The following is a 12,270-nucleotide window of genomic DNA, read 5'->3' as shown; positions in this document are numbered from 1 at the left end:
TCATATCTTTATTATCACTAAAAACTTGCAAATTTTACAGAATTTTGTGCACTAAAAATAGTTTTATTTCCATTGTATATCTTGAACAGAAATGTTCAATAGAAAAGAATTAATGCAAATATGGTTTAAATAGCAAGAATTATGAAATATTTTGATATGTATAGCCTAACAACCTTATAGTGTTATCGTACAAACAGCTAGCACCTTCAAATCTGGAAATATATGGCTGTAAAGTAATTTTAAAAACGCTGGTGCGTTTTCACACCAGTGCACAGAAGCGAATTAGTTAAAAATCTTGGCCAAAAAGATATTTTTGTCAATTTTTTACTTCAAAATTGGTGGAAATTAAAAAATATCTATACAATTAACAAGGATGAAGTATTTTATGATATACTTAAATACAGGGTGGTCTATTACTAATGGGACAGTGAATTCCTTACATTAATTTGTTACGATTTAACCCAATTTATGTTAGTCCAATTGTTAATAATAACGAAAATACAGATGATTAAAGTTAATACTTTATTTTCGCTTTTCTTTAATAATTTCGTTTTCTCTTGCATTATGACCATGAAAATTGATACATTACCATTTTTTAAGACGATAAATAATAATTTGGTATTAGTTTTGATTTATCTTTCAGATGGCGCTGCCTGCCTTAAAAAACTCCTTTAAAGCAGACATCTTTTTCATCGTTAAAATTTTTACAACTCGCACAACTTAAATCAGTTTCTCAGACATTTTTACATAAATTTGGCTAAAGTTCTCCGTTTCCAAGATAATCACTGTTTAAGGGCACTTTGCAAAATTTAATTATGCTCAGTAAACATTAGTTGGCGTTAAAAATGACTCTATTTGGTCAAACACTAGACTAACACCGTCAATTGGCGTTAATACTGGAGTATTGGCATTAATACTAGAGTATTAATGCTAAAGAAAAACGAAAATAGAGTATAAATTTTACCCATCTGTATCTTCGTTATTATTAACAAATGGACTAAGATAAATTGGGTTAAATCGTAATAATTTAATGTAAGGAATTCACTGCTGTTCTGTGTCCCATTAGTGATTAATAATTTTCAAGGAAAAAATGTTGCAAATAATAAATTGAATTGACACAATAACAACTTTTAATATTTTACCGAAAACTCAGTGTGTCAATTCAATTTTTTAATTTCTTTCTAGAAAATTATTACCTTTAGAACGCTAACATCTCATACTAAAATCAGTGTTTCAGAAAATAAATTGTAATTTTGGTTAGAAACCTTTTTGTGGACACCCTATATTATCAATTTAATGGTGAAAAAGTGTCCCTTTATGTTTATTTTCTAACTGCAAATGCGCTCCCCAAACCAATAGCACATAGCAGAATTATGATTTTTTTCCGAACTTTATACACACTATAATAAAAATTTATTTTAAGGTAAAACAGGAAAATACCGCAAGAATTTCTAGCAAAATCTATAATAGTAGGTCTTATACTACAACACGTATACAATATTACTTTTGAACAATGTTAAACAATTTATTTTTCGCCCATCTAAATATCGTAAAATAAATTATTTTCTCAATTTAAACATATGATGTAATCAAACAATATTACAAAAAAACTAATAACCGAATTGTTACTTTCTGTATATTATACTATTCTACTTACCATCAGCAATAGGTTCTATGATAAATTTTCGAAATATATAAAAAAAAGTGTAAAGGAAAAAATTAATTAAAAACCAACAATTTTTACCGACGTTTTATCTATTATTTTAGCGGCGATTGTTACAATAATTATAAATAAGGTGTTTCAAGGCACCTTGGGGTTTACTTAATCAAATAGCAATAATTGCATTTTCAGTCTTAAATTTTTCCAATTTTGGAAAAGATTTTTAAAAAATTCGCCTGCATGTGTGCAGTGGGATTAAGGGCCGGTTTATCAATGTCGAGTTAAATCTGTTAGATACGCAACTCATGGCTAAACTTGCCTAACAGATAACCTCAGTGAACCGTTTATCCAGCAACTTTCTACCCGACAGGCAGCAACCTACGAGATAGAACATAGATGGTACCCCTGAGTGTTAACATTAGATACGGAAATGAAACGTAATTGGTGAAATTTGAATAATTGACTTTAGTTTATGAAGTTGATATAAACAGCTGATCGTGTTTTGGAGGTTATCATTCCTGTGTGCTTTCGGTATTGTGCTTTGTTTTCGAAAACCTCTGTTATAATGACTTCCTACATGAATATTTATTAGACAGCGATAAAGATGAGGATATTGTCCAACTCTTAAATTATAAACGACGACCATATATTATAAAAGAAAGACAAAAGTCAAAACCACTTTGATAAGTTGGACGACCACGTTTTTTTGTTATATTTCGGTTAAAAAAGGACACAGTTTTGTCAATCTTGGTTAAAATTAAGACGAGATTATACTATATTAGATTATATTATTATATATTTTTTTAAATAAAATAAATAATAATCTAGTAATTATTTTCTATAACATTTTTATATTCGTTTGCCAAATCCATCAGCAAGTTCTTTTCTGCAGTACTAAAATTTGATGATCATTTCTCTTGCTTATCCATCACCACAATTATAAGCTTAATTTATTTTTTGTCGTTATATTTTGATTTTATTGTCATTTCCTTTCACCAAGCAACGCAAACTTGTGCTCACATTTTTTTGACAATATCTAATAGGTAAACCTTAACCAGTACTTCAATCTGGTGGGTATCCAAATGTCATATTTATCTATAAGATTACCCTAAACTACGGGTGGATAAACGATACGTCGACGTTATCTATCAGCTACAATTTTAATTGACAGATAAATCGTCTTAACTAGATATTGATAAACCGGCCCTTAATGGGTTAATGAATATCTTTTCACGCATGCATTAGAAACGATGCAATAAGTATGAAGAAAATACAGCTTAAATGATAACACAAAAGCGAAGTTAGTTCTTCAACTTATCTAAGATGTTCAAACAATCTAAAAAGGAGCTACATTAGATATCTCAAAAAACTTGTCACTGACATTAATATCAACACTTTCTCTGTTATAACATTTGTGTGGTGATTTAGAAGAAAAATTTTGTTTAATTATGATTATGAGATTAAATAGATATAACTCATTGTTGAGGGTGGTTTAATTTCTTTGCTTTATTCACCAATAGAGTGCGTCGCGATACATTTCAAGTGGCTCCCTCATACATTTTTTTTTCGTATTTTCTCAACGTCGCCCGCCGGATCCAATTTGCGCGTTCGTTCGCCAAAGAGCTCCCCATTAATTAGAGATTTTTAAGCACGAAATGATGCGCTTATATTAATTAATTATAGCTTCGTATGTTGTGCGCCCCCGTAAAAATCCCCGCGAGGTATAATTAGTAATCGGCGCGCGCGGTGGCGGAGTGAGTAATTAGTACGTGGAGCGTCCGCTACAGCACGCAGGCAGCAGCGCCGCCGCCGCCGACGACGACGACGAGAAGGAGAACGGTAATAGAGGTTAGGTTTTGGTGGGGACATCGGGCGGCGCTCTCGTCGTTTCGTTTTGGAAGCGGATTGGCTCGTGGAAATCATGGCAGGCGGTTCTGTCAATCCAACCGGTTCCGTTGGTGGGGATGTTGAAGGCATACCACACCGAGATCCTGCAGGATCACACCGTAGAGTTACGTCTCGCAGTGTAGAGCGTTGCGGACAATCCCGTGTGCTTTGTGCCGTTTTGTGTGTGGTTCTTGTTTTTTTGAGAAGTGAATAGAACCTCTGCCAAGCTGTTCGAACCCACCGAAGATATGTTAGAAGCGGACCTCAAAGGAGGTAGCTTACACGCAACGATGCCACCTCACCACGGGTTACAATCGTATGGATCTCTTAGCGCCCTCGGCCCGCCGCCCATGCAACATTTACAACATCCGCATCAGCTGCATCAGCAACAGGCGCCTCAAATGCACCAACAACATCACGGCCATCAACCTCAACACCTCCACCAACCGCATCAAACTCAACAACACCACCCGCATCAATCGCAACAACCGCAACAAAACCATCAACAAAACTCGGGGGCGAACAACAATAACTCTAGCAATAAAAATCAGAATTTGGAACGGGTGAAGAGGCCGATGAATGCGTTCATGGTGTGGTCAAGGGGCCAAAGGAGGAAGATGGCTCAAGAAAATCCAAAGATGCATAACTCCGAGATTTCAAAGAGGTTAGGCGCCGAGTGGAAATTATTAAGCGAGCAAGAAAAACGACCGTTTATCGATGAAGCGAAAAGATTGCGTGCTGTTCATATGAAAGAACATCCCGATTATAAATACAGGCCGCGCCGCAAAACAAAAACGCTTCTCAAAAAAGATAAGTACCCATTAGGAGCGGCCGGTTTATTACAATCGACGGATCCAGCGGCGAGGAGTGCCGCATCCGCGGTTCAACAAGCTACCGCAAGAGACATGTATCAAATGCCCAATGGTTACATGCCAAATGGTTATATGATGCATGATCCAACAGCCGCTTATCAACACCAGCAATACTCGACGAATTACGGTAGATACGACATGAGCCAGATGCAACATAGTGCGTATATGAACGGTGGTTACGGTGGTTACACGGGAACCGTTCAAACTAGTGCCGGGTCGCCTTACGGCAGTATGCAACAAGCCGGATCTTCACATAGTCCATCCGGATCAAGTATTAAATCGGAACCAGTTTCGCCAAATTCTGGATTACATACACCAACTCCCGGCGGCGGTGGAATCAAAAGGGAATACCTTAATCAACCGCAACAGCAAGGCGACTTAAGACAGATGATCTCCATGTACCTGCCCACTGATACCGCTGCTCAACATATGCAACAATATGCGGCAACGCCCGATTTGGGACCTGGACCTTTAGCACCAATATCGCATATGTGAGAACCACTATTTTCGGCACCCGATCTGGATGTGCCGCCTTTGTAAAATATATATATATATTTAAAAAAAATACTCTTTAGTGGATACGAAAAATAATTTGTTGGGAAGTGTATAAAAAATTATTATTTTAAAAACGACAAATGATTAAAAAAAAGAGGAAATTTTCAATTTTTGATTAATGAAAATTATAAACGATGATTCCTCTTCGTTTTTTTCTCACGACACACAACCAGTATTCGAAAATATAGTTAATAAGGCATCGGAAACGTGTTGTATCTTACGTAAGTACAAAAATCACATCAAAAATCTCGATTGAAAACGTAAGATGTAACAGGTCATTTAAAAAAAAAAGTACTAATTTTAAAGAAAAAAATAAATAACCGTCGTTTTCTTTATTTTTTGTTCTTTTTTCTCGATGTACATAGTAGTTCCTAAGGAAATCCAAAAAAGAAAATAACAAAATATAGAGAATCAATGATTACTTTTCGAAATCATTATTCAATTTTTTTTTTGATTACTTTTTTTTTATTACTTTTTGAGATATATTACCATTGATAAAAATAAGTATTAAAATTGTTTTTTTTTTCAATTTTGGTACGTTATATATAATGTTTATGATATTACGTTATTTGGTATGTATCTGAAAAAGTATTATTTAAATTTCAAATAAAAAAAATTTAAATCTTGTAAATATTAACTTAAAATTTAAACAGTAAAACGAAATCATTTAATTTCAAGTGCCACGGCAACTTCAAAGTACATATTCTGTTTTACATTTGTATTTTTTACATAAAAAAAAGCAGTGTTTTTAATTCATTAATTGATTTTTTTTTAAATCGGCATTAGAAGTACACTCAGACTAATTATTATGTATTATTAATTAGGTTTTTTTATTTATTATTTTATATAATATAATACATTCCTTTTCTTTTTCGTTACTATTTTTAACTATTAGAATTATTATTCTATGAAATATTAAACGAATTCATTCACGAATAAATAATTCATTTAATATTTCTATAAAAATACTTTTTACGTCTTCTTATTATTGTTTTTTTTGTGTACTTCTCGCGTTGACTATTAAAAAAAGTGTATGTTAAAAATAAACGCTCTTACTGTCTTACCGAAAAAGAAATCGATCAAAAAAATTAAAACAAACGTAAGAAGAGAACATTGTCTATGCTGTGATTTTTACGTGACACTTTGAAATACATTGTATATATATAAATACATATATATATTTAAGTTTTTCAATGTGCAGTACGATTGAGCTAGTTGTTGAATGATGACCGAACGCAGCCGTATGAGAAATTTAACTTGATGACAACAAATATACGTGCGAGTTACAAATTTAAGACTTTTTCTTTTTTATAACAAACACCATAAAAAATTTTACCTTAATTTTCAGTGTTAAAAAATTAAATATAATCGAAAAAACTTCAGGTAAGTATTTGCACATATAATAACAAAAAAACGCTTATGATATAATATATATTTATACAGGGTGTGTTTAAATAACATTGCCAAAATGGGTTTATGTTTAACTTTCAGGTTATTTTAACAGTTTGAGTCTTTCTAGTATTTACCCAAGTTTACAAATAAGTGGCTTGTTATGAGATCTTTTTTCAAAATTAATTTTCTACGTGTTTAATAAAATAATTTTTTAATTATTTTCAAGGAGGAAATTGGGCGAAGTTATTCAAGCACATCGTGTATACAAAATATGTCACTACCACAATCTCGGAATCACCATACAGGATTATTTTAATTAATCCAATGAAACCATCAAGTTGTAAAAAATCATATTTTGCTCTTTAAAAACACTTTGAGTATTTCCACATTAAATGTGTCTAACTTCAATGGGACCTCAAGTTTCAAAAGTAAATAGATACACATTTTTTTTCAAAATTGTAATGATCAATATACATATAGATAAATCTATATTTTATGATGTTTTGGCTAACATCATAATATAAAGATAAAACAGGTTAGCATAAATTACCGTGAAGGGACAATAAATATCGCGCAATTTCAATACTTGCAATATTTTACAAGAAGATACATAGATAACAAGCCAACACGAAGATTTAGTTTGACCGGCGCAAAAATTTACGACATTATTTTTCTATTCCTTCCCGTTAAGCAGTTAAAAAATAAAATAGGTATAATACTTGGTAAATTTTTGGTCAAATTGATAATAAGAAAAAATTTTTGGAAATTGTTTGATATCTTAATGATGACTTAGGTTGTGATGAAATAAAAGCTTTAAAATGACACCGAACACGACCATATCTTTAAAAATAGCTGAAATAAAACTGGATGAGAACAAAAAAATTAATCAATAATGAAAGTTTTTAGAACGATCGCATTTTGGGTTGTTGTTCAAGATAATCTCATCGTGTTTGCACTCATTTTAAAGGAATACAAAAATATGTTGTTTTCAAATCATACTTTTATAGGAGTTCCAGAAAACTGCTTTCATACTTCGGGTATAGATAATGATGTCTAACAATTAGAACAATTATATGGATATAAATTCTGATAGTTGTTACTTTGAAGGATAATTATTATTCCCAGGAAGGATTGTGGGCAATAAAAACGCAATTAATTGATTCACCAATATTTCACATCTATTTTCGACGCTTCCTCAGGATGAGTTCGTACTAACAAATACAAAGTAATTATTCTTTAAGTAAATAAAACTACAATTTACTTACAATTGCACTAAATTAGCGAAAATTTTGGACTGTCAAAAAAACTACATGTAAAATGTGTTTTACATTGGTGAATCAATTAATTGCGATTTTATTGCCCACAATCCTTCAAACTGATAACGGGATTGAGGAAAAAAATCTCCTGCTTGGTTTTCTTTGAATACTAAAATACTTTCTTGTACTTATTATGAAATATCTCACTATCATTGTCAGCAAAATGTAATGTTCTATGTAGTAGAAAAAAACGATCTTGAGAAAATTGATTTTTGAAGTATGTTATGGCAATTATTGAATTGTGCTACAATCCCTCATACATTTTTTCCAGTGAAGTTAATCAAAACAACATGCAGATTTTTTAGACATGATTGTTCCAAATATATATCCAAATTATTATTTAAAATAATATATACATAGTCAGCTCTCAAAATATAGTTAAAACCTATTTATGTATTTGCATAAACTTTTTCGCACTTTTTTTCACTGTAATGATCTGTAAATCAGTATTACAGGTACTGATTTCTCGTTTTCATCTGAACATTTCTGTGGATGACAACATAATGGCGATACATCGGGAATTGGCTAATGATGAGTACATTTATTAGAGTCTTTTCCTTACAAATTTGAAAATTCCAACATTTCTGAAAAGAACTTAGACAGTATGAAACTAGATGATTCCCAACATCAAATTCGCATAAAATAGTGTCCCCAAATACTTATTTCAAAAAATAAGGCGACTATTGTAGATTTCACCATGTCACATTTAATATTGAAGACACTCTGTATCTCTACAAAGGCTAATTGCTAATTAAGTAACACATCCGAGCCAAAGATCATCGCATTAGCCACACTTTAAAATGATACAAAACGAATATGTTGAGAAGAAGACGCCATCACAATTATAACAACAATCATACACTACTAATATCGAAACTACTTACTAAAGTTGTAATTGTGCATTATCAAAAAATAATGAACTATTTTTCCATCACAACCTAAGTCTCAACATTTACGTAATAGATAAATTGCTGCAAAATGAGATTTTATGCAAAAAAATTCTCAGAACCCAGAAATTTATAGACGCTGTAGATAGCACCTTGTTTCCGTATGTTTCTGCCACGTAAGTACTTTTAGACCGATGTTCAATAATCATGTAGATGTCGATAAAGTGTATTTACATGTTGAAAATGTGATGAATGAAAAAAAATATATGAAAAGATACTATTGAAATCGGTTATGGGAAATTATCTCTTATAGGATTTTTCCACCGTAGTAGCTCTGGCGAAATTTTGAAATCTGGGCCGTATAGACAAGTTCATGCATTCATAAAAAATAATCCTGATTCAACTGAACAATGTAGGATAGAACTTTGGCCAATATTTTTGAGTAAGGTGGAAACTCATAGGCATTCTAATTCTTTTCGTCGTGCTAAAGAAGTTTTCACAGAGCAAGTGCAGAAATGGTAAGATGTTTGGAAGCAGGAATTTAGAAACAATAAAGATTTGGTTAATTACCCTATCTTTAATTTGCTATATAATATCCAAATTATGAATCGGACATCGATGGCATAAAGAAAAAGAGATCAATAAGACGTAAAAGTAAGAAGCAAAATGTTGCATATTGAACTTCAAAAGTCATTGCGAACCTAGATAAGAATAGATTTGGAACTTTCATAATTCACCCTAGAACTAGGCAAAATTGTGCTATTCAATATATATAACCAAATTCGAGCAGAGTTTTTATCTTACAGTTACTAAAAAATTAAGCTTAATTTTCATACACTTCTTTGTGTTCAAAATTTGAATGTTCTCAAAACTCACCTTATTGATTTGGACGATGCAAGTGCAAAATAATCGCAACTGGTCTAAAATTGTGCAGAATGACCTACGGAATGCGATAAATAAATAAAATTCAAATTTGTCAATAGAAAAAGAATAAGACTACAGCTGGAAAACATTAACATTTTTCATTGCCAAGACCATAGATTTCCATAGACATAAATCTTTTTCAATTTATTTGTTTTTAAAATGTGTCTACTGGTTTATTGAAATGAAGAATACACCGATTTCAAATTTGGCAATAACAAAAAATATTACGACCGATTATTATCCAAACAAATAATCTTTAGCAACCAAAATCACATTTTTTTCAATTCTTTCTTCATAACGCGTACCGATTGATCTATAGAACATGCTGAATATTCGCAATTCGCAAAAAAAAATAGACGTTTTTGAAGATAGGTTGTTCTGAACATGTTTGGTGCAATGGGAAAAGCTGTAAAATTAATATTTCTGTACTAATTAACTTGATTTCAATTGTATTATATTTTTTATTAATTATTTTTACTTTCACATTAAAATTTAAAAATGCTAGGCTGAGGTAAAAGGCTAAAAAATACTTTTTCTTATTTAATACAAAAAAAACGGATGAATAAACAACTAGAATTGATTCGAAATACAAAAAAAAAATCTATAATATTTTATAACCAAAAATCATAAAATGTTTAAATTATTTAATTTCCTTCATCATTTATTTACTTTTAAAGTTATATTTGTGTTAATCGAGTTATAACTTTTGTCGGTTTATGGTCGAATACTTTTAGGACACCAGTACAAAAGCTTCACTTTCTTTTTCACCTCGAAAATTAGATTAATTCGTTTTTATTTAGAGAAGAGTAGCCAACAAAAAAAAACTAAATAAAACGACATAAATGACAATGGGATATTATTATCCTTCGCTGAGATCCGAATTTAGGCAATCTGTGCCACGGTCCATTACCCTCATCAAGTCATCAGCTCGCAAAATTTAATGTTCTCCCCCATAACGGGCAATTGCACTAACACGTTTTTCCTCCTCCCTTATTTGATGATTTTAAAAAAATGTTTACTCGATTTAAAACCGTTTAAAAACAATACTGAGATAAATTAATTATTCATTTTTCGTCCTAGTAAAGTAATACAATTCTTTTCATATTAAAATTATAGTAGTAAATTTATGGCAGTGCTAACAACACCGTAAATCAAATCACATAAACGTGTATTTTTTAACGGCGCATATCAATCTTAGTTTATGCGAGAGACGATTAAAAAATTTATTACTGCCCTTTCCCAACAACAACAGCAACAACGACTACGATGGGGACGTAAAAATAAAAACAAAAATTGAGAAAAAAACGAAACAAAATTTTTTCAAAAACACTAAAACCCCTTTTAACATTTTTTTTTATCCAGCACGTGTTTCCGTAAGTTTTCTGCGATGACCCGACACTGAAGAGAGGAAAAAAATAGTAATAATAATAAATCCGGGGAGGCGGCTTCGGCCACCGGCCTTCTAGATTTATGGTCCGCGGGTGTAATAAAGCGGGTTCCTAAACTCCCCCATAAACAAATTCCACATCAAATCTAATTTTAGAGTTTCTCGCCGAGAGTGGACCGGACAACACCACACACGGTAAAATGTTGAACACCGAGGCTATAAATATGGATTATAAAACATAAATTTGACAGAACGGTAAGGTACCAACCACCAAGAACTTCTCTCTCGAATAGGTGTGTGGAAAAAATGCAATATATAACTTTACAAAACTGGTTTTAGCAAAAAACAAAAAATACTAATAAAAAAAATTAGAATTAAATATAGTAAAAACTCGATAAGACTATTAAAGACTCTGAAGAAGCACGGCTAAACCTGAAACTTTCTAGTCCTAGGTCTAGTGTTAGTTCTAGTTTTACACTAGCAATGTTACTGGAACTAACACTATACCTGGAACTAGAATCGTTCAGGTTTAGTCGTCTTTAGAGACGTACGGCTAAACCTGAATGATTCTAGTTCTAGGTATAGTGTTAGCTCTAGTTTCACACTAGCATTGTTATTAGAACGAACACTATACCTAGAATACCTAGAACACTATAACTAAAATCATTCGGGTTTAGCCGTCTTAAGAGACGCACGGCTAAAGCCGTATGTTTCTAGTTCCAGGTTTAGTATTAATTTTAGTTTTACACTAGCACTGTTACTAGAACTGACACTATACCTATAACTAGACGGCTAAACCCGAATGATTCTAGTTATAGGTATAGTGTCAGTTCTAATGCCTAGTGTTAATTCTAGATTCAGTTGTTATACAAGGTTAGATAGTTGTATATTTTTCATTGAACTAAAACTAGAACTAACATTAGACCTAGAACTAGAAAGAATTTGTCTAGTACTAGGTCACTAGCAATGTAACTCGAACTAACGCTATACCTGGAACTAGAATCATTCGGGTTTAGCCGTCATTAGAGACGTACGGCTAAACCTGAATGATTCGAGTTCTAGGTATAGTGTTAGCTCTAGTTTCACACTAGCAATGTTGCTAGAACTAACAATATACCTAGAACGACTTCTGTAACTAGAAACTTTCGGGTTTAGCCGTACGTCTCTAAAGACGGCTAAACCCGAATAATTCTAGTACTAGATATAGTGTTAGTTCTAGTTTCACACTAGCACTGTTGCTAGAACTAACACTATACCTAGAACGACTTCTATAACTAGAAACTTTCGGGTTTAGCTGTACGTCTCTTAAGACGGCTAAACCCGAATGATTCTAGTTATAGGTATAGTGTCAGTTCTAATGCTAGCGTTAATTTTAGGTTCAGGTGTTATA

The 12,270-nt window shown here is 32.1% G+C and overlaps 1 protein-coding gene and 1 long non-coding RNA gene across 2 annotated transcripts in view; both read left to right on the top strand.

The window, feature by feature from the left end:
* The window catches only part of LOC111417541 (uncharacterized), a 333,066-nt gene that overhangs the window by 228,121 nt on the left and 92,675 nt on the right, over nucleotides 1-12,270 (top strand). The window lies entirely within an intron of this gene.
* On the top strand, nucleotides 3,638-6,269 carry LOC111417544 (transcription factor Sox-2-like). Its single transcript, XM_023049852.2, has one exon. It carries the CDS (start codon nucleotides 3,796-3,798, stop codon nucleotides 4,912-4,914), a length of 1,119 nt encoding a protein of 372 aa, XP_022905620.1. The 5' UTR covers nucleotides 3,638-3,795; the 3' UTR covers nucleotides 4,915-6,269.

The sequence above is a fragment of the Onthophagus taurus genome, chromosome 6 (genome assembly GCF_036711975.1).
Source record: "Onthophagus taurus isolate NC chromosome 6, IU_Otau_3.0, whole genome shotgun sequence".
Taxonomy (NCBI): Eukaryota; Metazoa; Arthropoda; class Insecta; order Coleoptera; family Scarabaeidae; genus Onthophagus; species Onthophagus taurus.
The sequence above is the reverse complement of the archived record's forward strand: the minus strand, read 5'-3'. Positions and strand labels throughout refer to the sequence as shown.